We start from the raw sequence: 24557 nt of genomic DNA, 5'->3' as shown, positions 1-24557 counted from the left end.
AGATGAACATCACTTGAAAATTATAGTAATCAATTCAGTGCACAATTTTCAGCCAAAAAAACTATTGATAATAGATGAAATCGGTAAAATGGAATTATTAAGCAAGAAATTTGAAGAATCAGTTTCTAATATTTTCTTTGATAATACTGCAGCTGTTATAGCTACTGTTCCATTGAAAGACCAATTTTTTGTTAGGCAACTAAAAGAGAGGAAGGATTGTCATCTAATTACAGTAAGTTTTTCAACATATAAGACTTTTACAATCCACTTTTGAATTAAATCTCATTTAAGAATTAAACATTGTCCCCATGAATAAATTCAATTAATATGTAACTATTTATTGCCTTAATAACTTCATCTTATACATTTCTTTTGCAAAACTGTGTCATTGGTTTGTTGGAAGCTGTCGTAAGTATAATATTATGTCCCTGATTAAATACAACAAATGTCTCAGTAAGACGGAGAAACTAAATTATGTGAATGATGCAAAATGTAGCTGATTTAAAGAGACAGAATAGCAAAATGCAGGCATACGCTTATTGATCGAAAATAGCTGCAGAATTTAATTTCACAGCTCTACCATGAGGAAATGCTGAACACTGCTGCGTTTAGAGAGAAATCAAAGCAGTGATATATCTGTAGTATTTAATCTCAAATTATGCATAGAGTGACCATCTCTTTTTGCTAAATACTGTGATACACTGTACCAAGCTTAGAAAATATAAAAGTCATTCTGATAGGACGAACAAGTATCTTTTGCAGTTCAACCAGACAATTTGATTTGCCTTTTCAGTGGTTATATGATAAAGCGTAATCCTAAAGTAAGTTCGTTTTTGGTATATGAAAACAAGTAGTTACAGTTACAACACATTTTAAGTGTTCCAGTATCAGGTATTTTCCAAAGCTTCTACAATCTTCTACCTAACCATTTTCATATGATATTATGTATATACACTGAACCAGAAGGTATATTTCACTGCTAGTTATAACTAATATATGTGTGACTACCAAGGAAAGACTTGAAGAAAAGGAACTAGGATCGAGGTTAGGGAAAACTTCCTAGCAGAATCCTCATAGGATTCTTTTTAATAATAATAATAATCAAATTATATTGTTCCTCTCGAATGTAAAAACCATTGGAATGGTCTGGCTACTAGGGTAACATTTTTTCATAGACCCCCCAAGTAACATATATAAAATTCAAGTTTTATACTATAACAAAAGTTTAATTAAAATTTATTACAGTTTAGGGGTGTCTGGCAGGGGTAGCAACTGTCATAAGTGTCCAGCGGTGGATGACAAGTTTTCTACAGCTATCCCGAAGAAAATAAAAAAATTTAAGCTTTATACTTAGTGGAAAGTAAGATACTCATTTATACACCTTTATTAAGGTAACCGCGACCCGAGCCCTAGAGCCGCTGATCGTTCTTATCTGTATAGGGTACACACGTAGACAAATTTTCATCTTTTATAAAATAAGGCGGTCGTGGGCTCTTGGGCTAACAAGAGTGATAGCAGATTATCCTGATAGATTCATTAGCGACTCATGTCTATCATGAAGGACACAATATGAATTATGAATCAGTATTGAACATCATTCACTACAACTTATCCTAACTTGTAAAAATTCAACGTCATTCATAATCTAGCTAATTAAAAATTAATGAAAAATCCTATAGTAACCAGAATCAATATTTCAATTAATCAATATTTCTATTAACGTCAATTTGAATATTTAATTTTGAATCACCGGAAATCTTAATCAAATATTGTAAGTAAAATTTTATTGTTACATATTTCTCTACATATATATATATATATATATATATATATATATATATATATATATATATATATATATATATATATAGGGTGATTCATTAAGAATATCCAAACTCTGAACTGATTGATTTTCCGCAGTAATTTTTTATGTTTTCACAATTTCTCTTTGAAAATTGGCAATTTTACGTTTTTTGGCATGAGGAATTATAATTTGCACTCTAATTTAACATATAGCTAATAGAGAGCGCTAGTTACACTTGTTTGTGTTAAATAAATCAAAGTAAATTTTTTTGGGTTAAACTTACAACTAAAATAATAAAAAAATATTAAAAAGCGTTAAATTCTACTAAAAAAAGTTACTCTTCTTTGATTCGTGTAACTTAATCGGTTATCGAGTTATTTGCTTCTAAAAAGTTCAATAAATTTTAATTTTTTCATAAAAAAAATTTATTATTCCTTAAATATGTAACAATAACAAATTTGTAAACAAAAATAAAAAACTTCAAATGCTCAAAATTCCCACTATTTACTTCAATACCCTTTCTGATCCGCTTTCGTAAAGATCTCTTAATATCAAATAATCCTTGTCTATTATTTTTAATTACATCTGCGGCTTCTTCTATTTTCCGTCGCAGTTGTGGAAGAGAAGAAACGAACATTTACACGATTTACTAGAGGATATACCTCTCGTTTTAAGACAAAATATTTGGTTTTTACACGACTGAGCACCAACTCAACCGATTTAAGTGTTCAAAAACTCAAAAGAAAGAAGGTGTTTCAGCGAGTGTTCTTAAACCAAAACGAACTCTGTAGCTATATTAGAACCTGAGATATAGATCTTTGAATGTAGAAAAATTGCCAAAAACTTACAAAAATCCATGACTTCACATTGAATGTCCGCGCCTAGCTCCTCATTAACTCAACCGATTTAAGTGTTCAAAAACTAACTCAAAAGAAAGAGTGTGCTTCAGCGAGTGTTCTTAAACCAAAACGAAGTCTCTATCTTGAATAGAACCTGAGATATTGAGGATAGAACGTGTGTATGTGAAAAACTCCCATAAGTAATGTACAGGGGGAAATCGCATTTGAGTATAACTTGAGAATGGTGAAAATTAGATGAAATCCGATGGTTGATGGCTGATCTGTGCATCAATACCTTTCATAGAAAAAAAAATTAAGCAAATCGGTTGGGTCATCTCAAGTTGCCGAAGGCTACATTGAGGAATCAATTCAAAATAAGATTGATATAGCTAACAAAATTTAAAAAGCAGGTAACTCAAACACAGAAATTTTCTCAGAAACTCATTATAATGTAAGCAATCAAAAAATCTCACGTCAACGAATAATTTTGAAATACCGTGCTTACAGATAAGTAATGCTAATAATTCTACGTTTAATATAACTATTCCAAAATAATATTTATATTTGTGAACCAAAAAATAACGATTGTTAAAAAAATTGTTGAAATTAGTTAATAAAGAGTTTTTGTTATAAAAATGTAAACTGAATAATATGAATTCTGTGGTACAACAATGCCCGTTTAAAAAAATGTATTTATAGGATACTTAAAAGTATTTTATTTAAATCATCTTAAGAGTTTTTCTGAAGGTATTGTGATATAATTTGTATATGATACAATAAATGATATTACTCATCTTTTTCGCTTGCGGTTGCATTTTATCGTGATCGTTATTTTTCCGTGGAAATGAAACTTACTAGGAATATACCTCGTAGTATTAATAAAATATTGTTTTCAGATGACTCACTCTAACAGGAATGCTATTTTAGAGGAAATAAAGGACTGGCTTAATGGTAATAAAAAATTAAAATTGTTTCTGTAAAAGTTTTTGTTTACTAATCATCTTCATTTGATTTTCATATACTAGGAAGAAAATAAAATAAACTTCCATGTTATTTCTTTTTAATTTTTTTGCTTTTTAAACTGTGATAATCCATATAAAACACTTTACAATTGTGATTATGGATCTCCAGAAAGATGGAGCTTTTAAATAGTTTCAGCACTCTTATAACATGAGTATATATACTATGTCGGCTCTAGTGTACTACTTCCAATTTTTGCCACCGGTGGCGCTGGTGTCTCAGCTGACAGAGAAAGCGTGACGTCACAGGGAGGCAGCGTAACGTAGTGACTCGTGCTGTCACTTACGACACAGCCATTTTCATTTCAATAGTCCGCTAGATGCTCTAGGTTGGTACGGGGATGGAAGTGACGTAGCATCGAAGTATAGAAATACCTGTGCTTAAAAAAACGACAACGTAAGGTCACCACGACAAAATTGAAATACGGGGTATCTAAAAAGAAGTGACGTGCAAGGTGTGCCGACGTACGTGTAAGGCTATAACGGGGTCGTTTAATGTCATAACGGTGTGACGTAGTGTTTTGTTAATAATGGCAGGGTATATCGTATTTCTTGATAACCGAACAAGTGACATAAGACGATAACGGCAACATTGAAGTATCGTTCATACGGGGTTTGACGTACGTGTTTTGTTAATAATACCTTTACACATTACGCAGGGCGGCACCGGTGCACACATAGTAAAAAAATTGTAGGATTATCACTATCTATACACACAAATTAGAATTAAAACTTTAAATAACGACAACAAACCTTGACTCAAACCACTAAAAGCGATAATTGTAGCTGCTTACATTATTCATTATTATCATATCATAATTATTATCTCGTATATGATAATAAATCAAAGTACTACGATTGGTCCAGGCCAACTGATATAGTGATCAAAACAAATATTTCTCTAGTGTTATGCAAATGCTGTATTAAAAGAATCACAAACGAGAGACTTGCCACCCTGTCTGCTTTTTATACATTCCTAACGAAAGAAAACAATAAAATATTGAAAATTTTTTTATTTCATTATAAAAACATCATATAAAAATAATACATTTGATAGTGCACAAACACATACATTGTTTTAATGATAAATATATTGTGGCTTGAAGTGTGCTAAAGGTCGGTCCAATTCACAAATAAATGTAATTTTCCCTTCCTTCAACATAACCCATATCCGCATTAGATGCTTCATCAAATTACCAAATAAATGTAGAGGTCTCGCGCGATCTTGTCTGAGTTATGCCAATCGATGACTGTACATTTTTTTGTATCGGAGATTCTAGCAGTATTTCAATGCAAATGGACGTGGGTGACCCTAATTTAAACTTGATAAAATCCCCTTTTATAATGGATATACCAGCAAGTGCATGAAGGTTTTAAATGTCATTGTTTATTACTACATCACCATTGGCTTTATAATGATATATACTTGAAATTTTACAACTGTTTGGAAATATGAACTCAATTCCTCCATTATCCAATACGTAAAATTCCTCGTTCAATTTGGTTTTTTGATCATTTAAACGAAGAATAAAATTTGAGTGATAGGTATTAGGCTGCCACAGATATAGAGGCGATGATTTAACTATATCACTCGATGGATTATGGGTTGATTTGCAAAGGAAATGGCTACCAAATTTGTTGCTAGTCATTGTTTGATGATCTACGAACTACTGATATAAAATTTTAATTTCCGCCTTATTTATTGAATTATTCCAGCCTAACCAAGTATTTCCAGCAGTCTGAGATGCTACAAGTAATTATAATCTTTCTACTATTTCATTGTAATCATCAAAGTATGTATATTCAATTGGTTTGGTAGTATATTCCATCAACACTCTCACTCGTTGCTTTTCCTTTACCAATACTGGTCGGATAATAGAATTATATTTGACTTTGATATAATCAGGAAAAATTCTAATTGGAAGAACAGGGTTATTTTCACGAGGATTTATACTTGTCTGTACCATCAGTATCTCTTATTATCCCTTCAATATACTCCCTAGGAAGCTGTGACGTATTATTCTAAATACTCTTATAGCACTTTCGGATCATTAATGGCTTGTTGAAAATCACTAATTGTATCATCTATGTATTCATCCACTCTAGTACGATCCGGTAAGTCAACGTCATCATTTCTAGTTTCAGAAGTATCTTCATTTCTTGACAAACTGGGAGGCTCCATAAGTGTGCTGCTGACCTGCTCACTGGGGCTTACATATGCTAGTCTATAAAACGGTCTAGTTGATTGTCTATAGGTCGAGCCTGGTGTAGTATAGCTCTTCCAATATCAATTACAGAAGACAGTTATGCGAGTATCAATCAATATTTCATAAATACGCACGGCACTCATACCAAATTAAGAAATGCAATATAAAGTTTACTACTCGTATAAAGTTCAGTCAGTCCACGTGGACTCTGTTTACCAATGAAAACATCGAATCGTAAACATAAATGCATTTCTATTGGCCTGTATATATACAATTTTTTCGAAATATTTCTGCTAGACATTAGCATCGCTGGGTAAAATTTATTTACTTCATAAATTTCTTTAAATAAATAGAAATATGGCGTTCTTTAGACCATGGGCGAATGAAGACAATGAAATTACACAGTGTAGTGAGAATAAAGACAGGTCTGAATTCAATAATAAAGATTTAGAAATACAAATACAGCAAGCTATTTTAAATATATTCGAATGTTTAAAAAAGAAAGATATTCAGCAATTTGATAATGCAATCATAATAAGAATTGCTGAATTGACTAGAGTAAATAAATTTTTTTATTTATCGAGTATTCACTAAAGGGGTTGCTGTGGATCATTCAAAGAACCCAAAAACATGTAAAGAAAAATTGAAATAAGTTTTCAAAGCTGCTTAAGATTTTATACGTAGGACAATTTATAGTTTATATAAGGAGAACACGGTTGCGACATTAGAAGTAATACAACAAAAGGTAGCAGATTATCCAGAATACAATCGTACCAGTTTAGAAACATTGCGTAAAGTTTAGTCAGCATGTGGTTTTAAACACAAAAAACTGAATAAACGGATGGCAATTACCGAATCGTCAAGGATAGTTCGATGGCGACAAGATTATTTGCGTCAGATAGAAAACTACCGAAGTTCTAATAGATACATAATTTATCTAGATGAAACATGTAGTAAATTTCGGTTGGATTGACAATAGTCAAAATGAATGTTTGAATGGGCCATATTCTAAATGGAAACGCATTATAATTATTAATATCTGCTAAAAAAATTAAAAACTGTTCAGCTGATTATCATGAAGATATGACAGCATAACTATTTAAAAAGTGGTTTGATGAACAGCTTTTACCTAACATTCCACCACAGTCAATAAGCGTTATGGTCAACGCAACCTTTCACTCGTGGCAACTCGTTAAGATACCAAATCCAAAGCTCAACTTTTAACATTTATGTCTGAAAAAAATAAACAAACAAAGAATTGATTACTATTATCAAAGATATAAAGTTGGAGAAAATTTACTCTATTGACAAGCTGTGCAAAGAACAGGGTCATAATCTTCTAAGTCTACCTCCTTACTGTTGCATATTTAACCCTATAGAGTTAATATGGGCAAACGTAAAATCAGAATGACGAAAATGTAATCAGTATCCAAAACTGAGTATCGAGATTGTAGAGAAAGTTCTAGCAGCAGACCGCCAAGAACTTTGGAAAAACTGTGTTGAACATGTTATCAAAGAAGAAGATGAGTATGTGGTGTCACCCTCTTTACAACCCATCATAATTCAATCAAATGATGACTCTAGTTTAGACGATTCTGACACCATCATTACTTATAAAGATACTTTGGTATTGAAATGTTTTTTTATTTTTTGTTTTAATTGCAAAGAATTCATTTTCCTTTATGGTTTTTGCTTTGAAATTTATTTTTCCAGAAAAAAAAACGAATGGGGTACAAAAAGGGCTCAGTTCACGTCTGGTACTTAGACTATAATTTAATTTTCAGTTGTAGCAAGTTAACGAGGTATAATAATGAATTTTTCCAAGTTCCAAGTAGGACTACATTTAAGTGCATCTGTCTAAATAACGGCGGCGTGTAATGCTGTCCAATTAATAATGATTCGATTGCCTTTTAACGAATACTTTCTCGCATAAAATATACATATTTTTAAAAGTATTTATTAAAATAATAAATTTATAAAATTAGCTATCTATGCTCATGGTAGGTGGAACAAAATTGTCGGCAAGGTTTTTTATGTAAGTTTTTATAATCTGCAACTGATATTGGACGAACTATAAACACATCTGGCTGTGTAGGAAATTCCGATGGTTCTAATTTCATACGTTCCTGCTTAATAAAGTCTTTCAATTGTCGTGAGTAACTGCTTAAGGGTTTAGTTATTGGTTGATGAGTTTTCTCTAGTTGTGTTTGTGACTGGGCAATATCGCTTTTAAGACTCTTGTATTTTTTTGTAAGAGCCTGCCTAGATTTAACTAACTGTGCAGTTAATTGATTATATTATTCATTGTGATTGATGGATTTGTAACATCTCTTCTTTATATAACCACATCAAATCTGTTTCGATATCTACCAGAAAAAAAGATGGCAGTCTTTTTCTATCGTGAGAAACCCATATTGATTTTGCAAACAATGAGAACACATTTTTATTAAAGTTAGTCTACTTTTCGTAGTGTTTCGTTGCCACGTTCAATTAATTTTCCAAAATATTTTGATAGTCGAAACGGCAAATTATGAAAAAAAAAACTAATTTTGAAACAGAAGAGACCTATGCAGACAGCGTCACAATTAGTACAAGGCACTTTATATATAATATATAAAAAAACAAAAGAAGTAATATTATGTATCAAGTGCCTTGTACTAATTGTATATATATATTGTATATATATATTGTATATATATATATATATATATATATATATATATATATATATATATATATATATATTCCAACCAAGTGTATATTTTTATTTTTAGACTTACCTTCATCACACAAATATGTCGTTCAGTTTCCCTCTTTGCGGTAATTCATCAGAACAATGCAACAAAACTATGGTCTTAAAATTTAACTATCAACATTCCACTAAAAATTATAAAAGACCCTTCATTCCTGGTAGGGGCATCGGTTTGATGAAAGCAAAGACACTACTCACAACCAAAAATAGGCAATTTTTGAAATCTCTTGGATTCAAAGTACTAATATAATAGAGATCCTACAAGTTACTGATGAAACCTTCAAGGATACCACTATTGAGCAGTTCTAGTTTCACACATATCAGCCATTCATACCAGGTAAATTGAACTATAATAAAAGTATTTGCCGATCAAATTTCGCTCCTGGCAAATTGTGGAATATTCTTCACTAAATAATTCTACAAGGCATACTTGGGCTGTTAAAACGATTACGAAAATTGAAACTCCAAGGAATTTTATCGCAGCCATAAAAGAAGAGGAGAAATTAGAAAGGATATGAATAAATTTGAACATTGCAATCTGATAAATTTGCGCACATCTCTAAATTCAGAAAGATATCCATATTATGATCTAAATTTAGATTTCAGTACAAATAAATTTGCCTCCTTGTATTAGATGTTTGCAAATTTTCAAGAGTCCTCTTACCATCCTCAAATGAACCAACCTGTTTTTACTCTATAAGAATTTAAGGATAATACTCCTTTAGTACATATTGATTTTTCAAGACAAAAAGAAGTTATCCAATCTGGTAGCATTATTTTAAGAATGGAATTTGAGACTAATAAAGATACATCGTGTGACGTTTCAGCTTACTGTCTCTTATTACATGAAAAAGAATTCTCCTATAAACCCTCTCTCGAAGACTGTAAGAGAGTATAAATGTTCAGATTCTAACAGATTCTAACACCACAGCTAAATTTTCATCGATTGGCGTAACTCAGACAAGATCGCACGACACCTCTACATCAATTTAGTAATATGATGAAGCATCTAATGCAGATATGGTTTATGTTAAAGGACGGAAAAATCACAAATAGTTGTGAATTGGACCGACTTTTAGAACGCTTCAAGCCAAAATATATTTATCATAAAAAATTGTGTTGTGCACTCTCAAATGTATTATTTTTATATGATGCTTTTATAATGGTATAAAAAATGTTTTCAATATTTTATTGTTTTCTTTCGTTAGGAACCGTAACACTTTGATTTATTATTATATACGCGAGTAATATTTTAAAAGAAAAGATTTACTTTTTTAAAAAAACTTTATTAACTCGATGACTACCACAATAGGTGATAGAATGAAGACTAACTGTATCAATGAAACATTAAATAAAATGGAAAAATGCTGAATACAGTAAAGTGTAACAAAATGATTATTATAATTACAGGATATCTACATATGTCTGCTGATAACATTAAAAATATTCTCAGGTTTTATGAGAAAAGTAGAAATACTGAATACAATTAAATATAAAAGAAATAGTAGATATTTGTTAACAGGATGTTTCTACACATGTTTGCTGATAACGTTAGAAAATTATGATCAAGTTTCGTTATAAGAAAATAAGGTGTATGAACTGCACTGTTATCACTTAATTATATTGACTTATGTAATTATCTCTATACGAGTCCTGTATCAGAAGCAATTTCATCGTGTGAATGATTTGTATGTAAAAAATTAATGATTTCTTCTAATTCTTTTTGTTTAATTAGTTCTACATTTAGGGCTTCTTGGTTACTGAATGATATTGTTCTAAGTAAAATTTGAATATAGTTTCTTAAGTTCTAACTGAATATGGATAATAATTTCGTTGTTAAGTCTATTATTCAAAGTATTCGATTCTTTGAGTATGTCTTCTGCAAAAATTTGAATTTTACGTAAATTTGTTTGCCAACGTTGTCGTTTTGATCGAGATTTCCGGAAATATATTTTATTACTGTACCAAAACCTCTTTTGATTATTTTAGTGGGTCGTGCATACATTCTAAGTTCGTTTATATCTTCTGAAAGCATTCAAGATCTCTTTGGTAGATAACCAAAGTTACTGTTTAGTCGTCAAGTCTACTGGCTAAATGAACTTGATTTAAAACTAATTTACAATATGTATTTTCGATTTCTTCGATACTTATACTAAAATAAATCTTATAATAGTTGACCTTATATTTTCCTAATCCTAAATTATCTAAAATGTAACCTGGGGGTTCAATTGTTTTGACTTAAAGTGCCTGGCTGGCTATCTTCAAGTTTAACTGGGAAAATTTGGTATTTTTAATCATGTGTTTGCTGATCTTCTTAGATTTTTAAGAAACTATTTTATCATTTGATCTATTTGTATACTAATATTTTTTTATGTTTTGGTTTAATTTTATTTCGTGGTTCCATATCTACATAAACAACGTCTGTTTTGGGGATATCATCTTTTCTTTCTAGATTAATTTTATCCATTTGTTCTGTTCTGTTTGTAAGTTGTTTTTGATAAAGGTCATTAAATGGAATAATTTCTGTTTTTCGATATTCGTTGTAGTCTTAGTAGATTTGTTCATGAGGATCGATTTCGTGTAGATTTACTTTTCCATATGGTCCAAATATGAGTGAAAATGGGGTAAAATTTGTTACTGAGTGAATGGATTGGTTATATATAAGAATAGCAGTTATAATAGAATTCTTAATTTTTCGGTTAATGTTGAATGTGCTCTTTCTATGGGAGAATTGCCGGTATGAGATTGGGGGGTGGTATAGTGAATTTTAATGTGAAAGAGTGACATGAATTCCTTGAAGATTTCACTTGTAAACTCCTTTGCATTGTCGCAAATTATTTGTGAAGGGTAGTTATGATGGGAAAAATAATGACGAAGTTTATTGAGTATAGTGATTGAATTCGAATCATTAATTTCGTATGCTTGGAGGTATCTGGAGAATAAATCGAGTATTGTTAAAAATTGTTTATTTTCTATACAGAATACGTCTAAGTGAAGGTTTTCGAAAGGTTTTTTAGAAATTAGAGGGCCTAAAATGGTATTTTTCGAGGGTTCCTATTGTATTTTGAGGTGAGACATAATACGCAATGATTAATATGATTCGTTACTAATTCTTGAATTTTTGGGAAATAATACAAGGATTGTATGTGCTTTATAATTTCAGTGATACCGTTATGGGTTTCTGAATGATAATCTGAAATTAATCGAATTTGTTCATCTTTACAAGTTATATCTTTGAGAAAGTTATTTGTTCTAATTATTTTCACATTTGGTTCTAAGATTTTAGAACATTCTCTAGAAGCAGTATTAAGTAGCGAATAGTCAGAACAGTATATACAGTGCTTTTCAGATAAAATTATCCACCTTTAATAACTTTTGTAATACTGGTATTTAGAAAAAATCCAAAAACACGTCAATTTATGTTGGAAGGGGCAAGCATTATGGCTTATTTAAACTTACTGGAAAAGCCACTCCCTCACCCCTAGCAGCATCCCCTTTATTTTTTTAAATTACTTTTCATATTTTTTATGTAAAATTTGGATACTCCTCTTTGAGCTGATTTCAAAAATGTATAATACTTGTAGGTTAAAGTAGTTAGTTTATGTGATCAACAATTTTTCTTTTAAGAGCACAAATTTTACTTATTATTTACTTTCACCTTATTTGCCTGTACTAAAATGGGTTGTACAACAGTTCAAACTCTTTAATCTTTTTAACTGTGCTATTTATTCTACTTAAAAAATCCAAACAACAAAAAACTCTACTTTTTATTAAAGTTTGACAGAGGCTCAACAACCCCAATCGTTGTCAACAATAAGTAGAGCGGTGTTTCATCTTCTACAGTTTTCCGAGTTCTACATAAATTCAAGTACCACCCATACAAAGTTAAATTGGTGCACGAGTTGAATGAAGATGATTTTGATCGTCGTCTAGAGTTTTGCGAATCAATGACGCAAATTATCAATAACAATCCACAATTGTTAAACAATATTTGCTTTTCTGATGAATGCTCATGGTCATTAAATGGCTTAGTAAGTAGGCATAATTGTAGATATTGGGCTGAAAGTGATCCACATATTATGCGTGAATTCCATACACAACATCCCCAAAAGTTAAACATTTGGTGTGGTATCCTAGGTGACCACATTGTCGGACCTTTCTTCATCAACGGAAATTTAAATGGTGAATCATATCTTGAGTTACTCAGGGAAGGGGTTGACCCACGTATTACAACAATAATAGAAAATGATGATAACCTTTCCGAAGATTTACTGGTATTTCAACAAGACGGAGCTCCCTCACACTATGCTATGCCTGTCCTACAATTTTTAAACGAAACATTCCCCGCTCGTTGGATAGGTAGAAGGGGGCAGATGATGGAGTGGCCACCTAGGTCACCGGATTTAACACCCCTAGACTTCTTTTTATGGGAGTATTTAAAAACAAAAGTTTATGCTACCCAACCAGAATCTCTGGATGATTTACGAGAGAGGATAGAAAATGAATGTCGACAATTAAATCCAGCCGTATTAAGCAATGTCAGAGAGGCATTTCAAAATAGATTATACCATTGTATGGAAGTGAATGGTACTCATTTTGAACACTTATTGTAACTTCATAATAAATAGCACAGTTAAAAAGATTAAAGAGTTTGAACTGTTGTACAACCCATTTTAGTACAGGCAAATAAGGTGAAAGTAAATAATAAGTAAAATTTGTGCTCTTAAAAGAAAAATTGTTTATATCATAAACTAACCACTTTAACCTACAAGTATTATACATTTTTGAAATCAGCTCAAAGAGGAGTATCCAAATTTTACATAAAAAATATGATAAGTAATTTAAAAAAATAAAGGGGATGCTGCTAGGGGTGAGGGGGTGGCTTTTCCAGTAAGTTTAAATAAGCCATAATGCTTGCCCCTTCCAACATAAATTGACGTGTTTTTGGATTTTTTAATACCAGTATTACAAAAGTTATTAAAGGTGGATACTTTTATCTGAAAAGCACTGTATAATATGTCTTTTTTGGATCAATTATGTCTAAAAACATTTGGCTTAAGACATTATCATCAGATCCTTTCCTAAAACTAAAAATATACCGGTTCTTACCAAATAGTTTGGAATAATCGATATCATTTTTACCTCCGTATTTTAGGATTATTTAAAAGTGGGCTGAATTTAAAGATTTCTCTGAGATTGGGAAACCAAAAACTGGGATTTCTTGAACAGAATGTGTAGTTTCGCCTGAAGCGGTACTTTTGTTATCTTCAGATATTTTACTTAAAATTTCGTTAGCATCGCTAAACGCTAGATTTGTGTCGGAATTTGCTCTCGCAAGCATCGATATCAGCATTTAGTTCGGGGTTCTTAGTGTATATTTTTCGATTTGCGGGGGTGATGATATCACTTATTATGTTTATTTTGGTATTGGGTTTTGGAGGTTTTTTATGGATAGCGTTGACTTCAACTCTAGATAATGCGTTGGCAACGTAATTTTCTTTACCTTTCTTGTATTTGATTTCGAAATCGAATTCTTCTAATTTTAATTTCCATCTTATTAGTCGTTGATTTGGTTCTCTAAGAGAACGTAGCCAGATAAGTTATATTTTATTTGTTTTTCGGTTTTGGGCAAGAGGAAGTTTTGTATGGATTCGATTTTATTTGGGTTAGGTGTGATACCATCAGGAGTTACGACGTGGCCTAAAAAGGCAACCTCTTTTTTGAGGAGTTCGGATTTGTCTATTTGCACCTTCAAATTATATTTTTCTAGTTCGGTAAATATTTGTTTTATATGAATGATATGGTCTTAAAGGGATTTAGAGAAAATTACTATATCGTCCATGTATACGAAACATGACTTGGACACGTTGGAAAGTGGCGGGAGCGTTCTTTAGACCGAATGGCATACGAGTATATTCGTAATGGCCATTATCTACTTGTAAATGCAGTTTTTTCTGCCGAATCTGGGTGTATGTCGATTTGGTGGAAACCTTGTGCTAAATCTAATGTGGAAAAATAAGTGCTTCGACCAAGACTATCGAGAATTTCATCGATACGAGGAAGGGGATATTTGTCTTCGATAGTTTTTTCATTTAGTTTTCGATAATCGATCACTAATGTAAATTTCTTCTTTCCACTGGCATCCATTCGTTTGGGGACGTGAAATGATAAGGGTATCTAAATGATTTTTGGTAATATGATGTTTAACTGCATGAGTGAACGTTAGGTCTGAGTTTTCGTTGTAAAATATGTTTTTAAATTTTTTGCATAGAGACATTAGTATATCTTTTTCTTTGGGATTCAGATGATCCGCTCGAAGAAGTTTAGAAATGTCAATATTATTATAAAGTGGTAGGTTTTGTTTCATCAAATTTTGATAGAGGTTGAACTTGAAGAGGTTCATGGAAATTGATAGAAATATTATTTAATGAGATCTCTTGTTCTATAGGTATTTTGCAATAACCGTTTCGGGCTAGAGTTATACATTCGGGTATTATCAAGTTATTTAATTTTAATTCTGGAAGTACTATCGGTCCATTATCTATGTTTACAGGAATATTTAAAATTCTTTTATCTAGAGATTCAGAGTAAGGGGTGAATAGGTTTGGATTAATCTCGAAATTACCATTATAAATTGTTTTAATAGATTTAACGGAGAATTTGGATTTGTAAATAGAATCAGAAAATAATTTATAAGCTGGTTCTGGATTTATAATAGAATTGCTTGCACCGGGATCAATCAGTATTTTCAAGTCTAAATGTGGAAGATATATAAATGGAAAATTAGGAGCTGAATTAATATTATTTATGTCAATTCCGAGGCTGGTAATTAAAATTTTCGTTTTCATCGAATTGTTCGTTTTGGTTGTTATCGGATGATAAATCTTCAAAATTTTGGTCGTTGTTTTCTAAATTGAATAATTCTTTGGAAATAACGTTGGCGAATAAAATTTTGGTTATTAGGGGGGTGCGTTTGTCTGTTATATGATTGATTATTTGGCCTTTGATAGTTATTTGGATAACTTGATCTTTGATAGTTATTATATCTATTAGAATTATGAAATGATGGTTGTGGTCTCGGTGATTGATTATAAGGAGTATTTTGTTTTGAAGGTGGACGATTTCTTTGGGTTTTCTGTGATCTGAGGAAGTGGAGGAACTCGATTTGGGATCTTTCGTTATCTAATCTTTTGCATTCGTACAGGGCTTGTTCAAGAGATGAAATTGATATATGAAGTAGATGATCTCGGTAAGGATTTAAGAGACCCGCTTTGAATACCATAAGGGCTTGGTTAGCATACATAATTTATTTGAATACTCTAACTTCCTGACTATCAGAATTTATAGCTAGGTGCTCTTTAAGGACTTGCAGTTTTTGAGAGATCTCGTCGTGAAATTCGGAGAATGATTGGGGATGTGATTGGATAGATGTATTCAAATCGTATGCTAATATTTCTTCTGACCTAGGATCGCCAAAACGAGTGACAAGAGCTATTTTTAGATCGGGCCAATTATCAAAAGATCTATTAATAATTATGTCTCTTGCTGGACCTGAAAATTTAGATTTCACTTGCTCCAACAAAAGAGAGTTGAATAAGTTATTATTGTCGGTTTTTAATAAATCTATGTATTTTTCAGACTGTCTCAGGAAATAAGCTAAATCTTTAGAATCACCATTATATGTTGGGACAATATTGTTTGCCATAGTTAATTCGATTTGAGTGATTGTAGTAGACATTTTGGTATCAGTGTTTGAATTTCGTTTTATAGACAATGGAGATCTGGATCGATCACGACTTTTTGACATATAAATTATTTGGCACTAACGTATATATTTAGAATTGGAATCAATCTTATATTATGGTATAAATATCATGAAATTCGGAACTAATTATTAGCCAATAAATTAGAAAATAAAGGAAAAGACTTACAGGAGGATACACTGGAGGATCATCTGCGAGCTTATTCCTTGTCTCGAATTCTCTGAAGGAACTTGAGCCGTTGTTAGAACAACCGTCTTCTTCGCTGAATGAATATCGGGTTGGAGTCAGCTTCTTCACCACACTGTCACTTAATTCACCGGAGTTCGAATACCGTCTTAATTTCTTGAAAGAAAATGTAGACTTTTACCGTACTGAAGTGGTGTATTTCTACAGACAGTATCCTGTTCGCAGCGCCAGTAATATTTCAAAAGTAAAGATTTACTTTCTTAGAAAAACTTTATTAACTCGATGACTACAACAATAGGTGATAGAATGAAGACTATCTGTATCAATGAAATAACAAACATTAAATAAAATGGAAAAATGCTGAATACAGTAAAGTGTAACAAAATGATTATTATAATTACAGGATATCTACATATGTCTGCTGATAACATTAAAAATATTCTCAGGTTTTATGAGAAAACTAGAAATGCTGAATACAATTAAATATAAAAGAAATAGTAGATATTTGTTAACAGGATGTTTCTACACATGTTTGCTGATAACGTTAGAAAATTATGATCAAGTTTCGTTATAAGAAAATAAGGTGTATGAACTGCACTGTTATCACTTAATTATATTGACTTATGTAATTGTCTCTATATGACTCGCGTAAATAATTTTTGGAACGGCCGGTATATGATGGCTATGACTTTGTTGAATTTATATTTATCGTGATTAATGTTGAACAATGTAAGCATTTGACAACGATAGATCCGATGCTTGGTATGATCGCTGCGCGCCTTTGTATAATCTTAGAGCCCGCGACACAAACGCCATCTTTCCGTCTATATCCCATATAATGTTAAAGCTCGTGACACCAACTCCATGTTTTTGACTATACCTCGTATAAAGTTGACCCACGTGACACCAACGCCATCTTTCCGACTATACCCTGTATCACAGTTACCCGCGTATAATGTCTATCACGTGAATCGCAGCGGCGACACCATCGCCACCAGTGGCAAAAATTGGAAGTAGTGTGCCAGAAGTACCATAGTATATCTAATTGAATCAGTTAAAAAGTCTGTTATACCAAATTATAAATATATATGAAATTTAAATACATTTTTGTTTTTTTTTTAAACTACCCCAGTCACCCGCGCTATCTTTTCGACTGCACTCCGTATAATGTCTATGACCGCAGCGGCGACGTCAGACGTGACGTTAAGGATACTACGACGTAGCGATAAGCTCGTCTACGTCACGCCCTGGTACCCGCCTAGTGCTACACAATCGCAGCGGCGACACCAGCGCCTCCAGTGGCAAAAATTGGAAGTAGTGCGCTAGAACCTGCATAGCATATCTGCATGCTGCTTATGGTGACAAAATTCACAACTGCACTGTCTGGTTCTTTGAGCTAGATACGAACCAGTTGTCTATTGATTGCTTAAAGAACTAGACATCGTACTCGTATTTATATAATTGTGAATGTGGTGAGGGTAGGATACGAAATGAAGGAAATAAAAAATATGACTTCGAATATAGGGATAATAACCATAAACAGGCAGTACATAGTGATAAATAATTAAGAGTTTATTCCCATTATTATAATATTCCTAACCTGGAATATTGAAACACTACTAAGAATAGGGAAAATGGAGGAGACAGCAAGGGAAATAGAAAAATATAACATATACAAGCATATATTGAAAAATTCTTAGCCTACTAGAGAACCAAACAAAATTTCAATGTCAAAATATTTTATTACTCAACATATTCTCCTCTTAATTGGATATATTTATTACAACGAACCTGCAACGTCTCTAGACCTTTCAAAAAAATGTTTCTTCTTTCTCTGCAAACCAGACCTCCACAGCTTTTATTACCTCCTCGTTGGAAGAAAATTGAGGACTCCGCAGCAAGAATGACGCAGCTCCATAAAAGTCGATTTTGAGAAAATAAAAAAAAACTTTTATACGCCATAGTTTATTAGATACCACTTTTACGTTTTAAACTGCCAAAAGCACGTACCTTAACAATTACAAATACTGAAAATATTCTAAAAATATAATATTTTAAAGCAAATAAAAAGTTGTTTTTTAATGGATCTACGTCATTCTTGCACCAAAACTTCAAAAAGTGTGCGTGTCTGCAATAATGAAAGAGCTAAAATTACATTTGAACGTAAAATTTGTATATATTTATTACATAAACTATTACATAAGTCATAGAATCTAATACTATTCAATAGTTTGTTCGTCGTTGGTCATTTCGACGTCACCTGTGTTCCCCTGAGCAAAAGTTAATTTTTCATAGTAAGATAGGTCGTTTTTTGGCACGTATTGATTTGCCAGCACCATCACGTTGTCATATTTTACTTTTTTCAATGGCAATTTTTCTTTATACAGTTGATTTGGTGCCGTATTGGTATCTAACGTAGAACGTTGAATATTGAATGTACTATAGATAGGTACATTACAAAACTCGCTGCACTGGATTCCACTGTTTGCTTCATATAAAATCAGTTTGTTTTTGCTTATCGCAAATTTCTGTCTATGCTGGTTGATGACTGTTTTCATAAAATGTGGCTTTAAATAATTTAATTTAATTTAAGTCAAAAATCATGTTTTGTTCTACTGGGACCACTTCAAAGTTTCTGCTGCATTTGCCATAATGTGTCATATATTCTTGAGGAGTAAATATTCGTTCGATTTTTCGTAATGCTTTTTCTACAACCCCAAATGAGCTGTCACATGGCAAGAAGGAGTGGCCAGGTTCAGGATATCAATGAAGAATCGACTGAAACTGTTTAGTTTGGGCCAAAGTGAATAGATATTGTACTAGGCTTCCGTTCATGTTTTGAGCAGCGCAGTTGTCTGAGAAGATGTACAATGTTTTCACATCCTTAGACATTATATTTTTTAAATAATGATATAGGAAGCTAATGGTTTCATTGCTCCAGTAGCCAAAAGTTTCTTTTTCTTATTTCGAACCCACTGCGATTCATTTACAGACTTCCTGTTTGTTTTTCTAACCTCCAAACTATCACTATCACTACTTGATGTGCTACTGTCGGCTGTATCTGCCACATATTCATCACTGGAACCACCACTAAAAGGTTCAGGTTCACTGTCCAATTCCTATAACATATTACACTTGTTATAAACTCAAAAATAACAACTAAGAATATTATAGCAAAGTTAGAAAACTAAAGCAAACAGTTAAACTACTAAAATATCTAATAAACATCAAAACAAAATGCGATGCGCGTTTGGGGCAAGAGCGACGTAGCTCCGGAGCTACGTTTTTCTTGCTCCAGATACAGTATGACGCATCTCCATTATTACATCCTTTAGTATACCCAATCACCATAGCTGCGTCGATCTTGCACCAAACGATAGCTACTATTTTGATCATTGTAAACAGCGCATAACCCCGATTTTCATTAAAACTGGAGCTGCGTCGTTCTTGCTGCAAAGTACTCAATTTACGACTTTTTAAATTTTTTTTCAGTCGAGGAAAGAGATGATAGTCGGACGGAGCCAAATCTGGTGAATAAGAGGGGTGTTCTAGTAATTCAAACCCTAAATTACAAATTTTAGTTATGGCAACATGAGATTTGTGTGCAGGGGCGTTGTCCTGCAAAAACAAAACACCTTTGGATAGCTTTCCGCGTCTTTTCTCTTTAATTTTTTCCCGTACAGTAGTAGTAATCTCAGTTATTGTTCTATCATTATCCAAAAAATCAATCATGATTACTCCATGGCAATCCCAAAAAACTGAAGCTAGAACTTTTCCTGTAGATTTTTGGATTCAAAACTTCTTAGGTCTTGGAGAACCAGAGTATCGTCATTCCATCGATTGTTGCTTTGTTTCTGGATCGTAGAAATGTACTCAAGTCTCATCCATAGTAACAATTCGGTTTAAGAAGTCTACATCGTTTTCAAATCGAGCACAGATCGAACGCGATATTTTGCTTATGCATGGACTGGTTTAGGCTAACTAGATATCAATACATCTTCGTATATCAGTGCAATAGGTTACTTTCTGTAAGTATTTATTTTTTTGTTTTTTGTTGATTTTAAAAGTTCTTCATATGAAATAATGTCAGAAAGTGAAATATTTAATCAAAAGTGAAAAAATAAATTTTTAACTATATAAGAAAACGATTTTCATTGGTTTTCAGTTGTGACGTGATAGGTTCAATAAAAATATTGAACAGTTTTCTGCTTGATGATCACAAGGTTATCATTGCCGGTAACGTAGCGCGTGCTGTTATAATAAAGTTTCTATTTATTAGTTACTTATAAATAAAACATTTTCCTATATATGAGAATTAAGTGAATAAACCTTTTAGGTTTAGGTTAAGTTCTTACATTATTACATAATCACGTTGAAATTTAAAAGCATTAAGTACTATGAAATATTTAAGTAAATTTGAATTTTACTTGCATTATAATGATCCTGGTAACAAAAATAATTACATCTCACAAGATCGTCAAAACGACCAACACCAAACCATTTTTGTTGTATAATCAAATTTATTGACATCATAAAATCATCAGGTGTTTTAGTCGTAGTATATTTACATTCTGGCACAAAACACGACTTATATACCATTTTTCAGATTGATCAAAGTTTAATAATAACGCTTAAATTCGAATAACCAAGAGAATAACTTTTGTATTCACTTTGTATCTTATGGTCAGTGCTTATTTTATACCTATGACGTCACACAATATGGCGGTCTTACAGAAATGATTAACAACCTACAAAATTTTTATATTTTCAATAATTTTTCTCTAAATAAATATTGATCAAAGAATTAAAAAATGTATATAATAAAAGTTGTATATAAGGTATCCAAAACTATTTTTTTCTCAAACCTTGCAAGTACCATATTATAAAAATAAGGTGGAAAAGTTCAGTGGAAAACACAAAAGATAAATATTTCTATACAGTGGAGGCAAAAAGAGGAGACACAATGGGGTAGGATTCTACGTAAAAAAGGAACGGGTAATAACACATTAGAAGTCCTACCTGTAAATGGACGGATAGCGCTCCTGAGGTTAAATATAAAAGAAAGTAATATATCAATAGTAAACATATACGCACACACAGAAGGATCAGAACAAAAAGAAAAGGAAAAATTTCACGAAACCCTAAATAAAATATGTGATTAATTACCAAAAAAAGACGAAATAATTTTTAAGTAATGCACAAGTAGGGAAGAAACAGTACCTACAGGAAGTGGCGGGCAATGGAAGAGGAACAATACACGACTTAACTAATGACCACGGACGCAGATTGTGCCAATTAGCAAAAGCGCTGAACATCAGCATGTTATCAAATCAAAATATCAAATAGACTATATACTAGCTACTGAAAAGATTTGCCTAAAAGAAAAGGACACCAGATCTTATAGAGGATCATATATAGAGGAGCATAGGCGGCAACTGACCACTATTTAGTAATAGCAACATTAAAAGGTATAGAGCTAATCAAAAAATACTACGGCAAAACAAGTTCAGAAATATAGAAGATACATGCTTTAGAAAATGAGAAGACAATAAAAAATACCAGGAAAAATATGTAAGTAACATACGAGAGCAAACTGATAACACAAGGGATATAGAAACACAATGGAAACAACTACAAGGAAATATAGTAAAAACTGCGGAACAAGAATACAAACAAAAACTAGTACGATTAAGAGTGTGAAGAAGCTAAAAACATGTCCAGAATGAAATGGACCGATGAAAAAGAAAATATTATCAGAGGCAAAGAAACACAGCACACATATAGAAGAAAAAGAACGAATGGCTTAATAAGATATTAGAAAAGATAGAGCAAAAGGGATATGAAACAAATTTGAGACAATTTTATACGGAGATAAAACATCAAATCTCTACCCCAAAACTAAAACTAAAAGGAATAAAAGATAAGAATGTTATATTACAAAAAGGTCCCAAAATAATTGGCACTATATGGAAAGAGTACTATGAAACCAAATTATTCTAAGATGGAAAAAACAATGGAAAGTTCAGAAGTGACAGAAGAAGAAGACGAAGAAGCAAAATTCCCAACTAAAAATGAAATAGAAGGAGAAATGAAGAGATTAAGTATTGGAAAAGCCCCTGGTGGAGATAGAATAGAGGCTGAGCTGTTAAAATACTGAGGAGAACAAATGAATAAACAAATGGGTTCATACCAAAATGATATACACAATAGACCAAATAATACAAAAACATGGGAATACAATAGAGAGCTACACATAATCTTTATAGATTTTAAAAGTGCGTTTCACTCAATATATAGACAAAAAATTATAGAAGATCTATAAACTCTAAAGGTACCCTGAAAATTGAAGATATTAATAGAAGTTATATTACAAAACACGAAAGCCAAAGTAAGATATCTGGAAATACTAATAGAAGAAATAAAAATAGACAAAGGAGTCAAACAAGGCGACACGATCTCTCCAACCCTATATATATATATATATATATATATATATATATATATATATTTCTAAAGAACGTAAAGACAAAACAAATACGAAGCTGCTAGAAATAAAAAATGAAGAATAGATGGATATATCTTAATCCTAGGTCGAAGAGGTAGTGATTTGCCAAAAATTTGTAGTATGTACCAAAAAAAAAGTTTCAATGTTGTCATCAAGCTAGTTTTTTATTTAACAATTTTATTTTGAACAGAAATAAAAATGCGATTAGATACAAATTTTTTTTATTTGAACAATCAACATATAATATAATTTCACTTTAATACAATTTTATTTGGAAGATTTACTAATAAACTGCGAAAATTTTCTTATTGCAATTGACTAGAATCCGTAATATACTTAAAAACAAGAAAGTGAGATACATTATACCGGGTGGTTGTGAATATTTGATACTTACGAAAAATAGGTCTTTCGGTATAAAATAGCATTATAAATCTGATTATCTCGGAGCCTTATTTGGTATATGCACTTACTATCTATTACGGATGATGAAAAACGTGTTCTTGGATCAATAAATGTTATTTGAAAATAACTATTTAAAATAATAATTCTCGGTATAATCATAATTAAAATAATTGTAATGGGTGTAATACATATGTGGATTATCTTACATTTCATTTTGTTCTGAACTAGTCGCATTGATTTTGTAATTTGAGGGTTTATGTGAATATTATCAAACAGATAAAACTTTATTCAAGACCATCAAGGTTCAAACCACTGCATAGTCTTTATTCTACCTGTCAATAATGATAGAAGCAGTGGAGATATTTTATACTAGTCAAACTTCCGGGTTTCTCAGTGGTATAGTATGCTCACATGTTTTTCTGCCGTGGGGGTCACATCAGACATATGCGTAGATATGTGTATTACGAGTATATTTACTTATCCTAATCATCGTCTACGAGACACAAGTAAAATCAATTTTGAACTAGTTTGTAACCAAACCTAACCAAATTAGGATCTCCCTAAGCATGTTTCATTGTTATTTACCTATTGACTATCTCTTAATATTCACTACTGTTCAAAAATTAGATGTTCTAAATTAGAATAACAGACAATTTTGAAAAAAAGCAACTCTTAAAGAAGTTTCTATTCTACAAAGATATTGTCCCACTAAGTAATCAACTAGAACATTCAGTTCTATTAAAATTCTGAGACTTGTTAGAATCGATTATAAAGGAATCGATAGTGACCCGCGATCACTTAACTATTACTAAAAATTCAGAACTGAATGAACCGCGAACTCTAATTTAAAAAGTGCACTAGTTTTTGAATTAGTGTGGATAAACATAGAAGCAAACTAAAAAATTCCTTCATATACCGAAAAACGAAGATATTGTGTAGTTGCACATCAAATTCCGACTCAATATTGCACCAAGTGAGTTCCATCATGGGTGTGAGAAACGAGCTTGAATTTATTCACGCACTATGTTAATGTTTTGCGATAAATCCCAAGAATTTATTTTCAATCGTCGTTTTCTTTCT

At 31.8% G+C, this 24557-nt stretch overlaps 2 protein-coding genes across 5 annotated transcripts in view; one reads left to right on the top strand and one right to left on the bottom strand.

The window, feature by feature from the left end:
• Window positions 1-24557, top strand: part of LOC130448599 (nucleoside-triphosphatase THEP1) — a 30039-nt gene that overhangs the window by 649 nt on the left and 4833 nt on the right. The window contains exons 4-6 of one of the 4 annotated variants that reach the window (XR_008910354.1): window positions 53-232; window positions 1246-1360; window positions 20353-20576. Coding sequence is in view for 1 of the 4 variants with exons in the window: in XM_056786025.1 (XP_056642003.1) it covers window positions 53-232; window positions 3540-3623 (264 nt within the window). In the remaining 3 variants the exon portion in view is untranslated. Of the gene's footprint in view, window positions 1-52; window positions 233-1245; window positions 1361-3539; window positions 7060-20352; window positions 20577-24557 lie in introns of those variants that run through there. The other 3 variants (XR_008910353.1, XR_008910355.1, XM_056786025.1) reach the window with 3 other exon arrangements.
• On the bottom strand, window positions 15928-16326 carry LOC130449004 (uncharacterized). The gene has a single exon (XM_056786637.1). It carries the CDS (start codon window positions 16324-16326, stop codon window positions 15928-15930), a length of 399 nt encoding a protein of 132 aa, XP_056642615.1.

This window comes from Diorhabda sublineata, chromosome 9, assembly GCF_026230105.1.
Source record: "Diorhabda sublineata isolate icDioSubl1.1 chromosome 9, icDioSubl1.1, whole genome shotgun sequence".
Classification (NCBI taxonomy): Eukaryota; Metazoa; Arthropoda; class Insecta; order Coleoptera; family Chrysomelidae; genus Diorhabda; species Diorhabda sublineata.
Note: the sequence above shows the minus strand (reverse complement) of the source record. Positions and strands in the feature narration are given on the sequence as shown.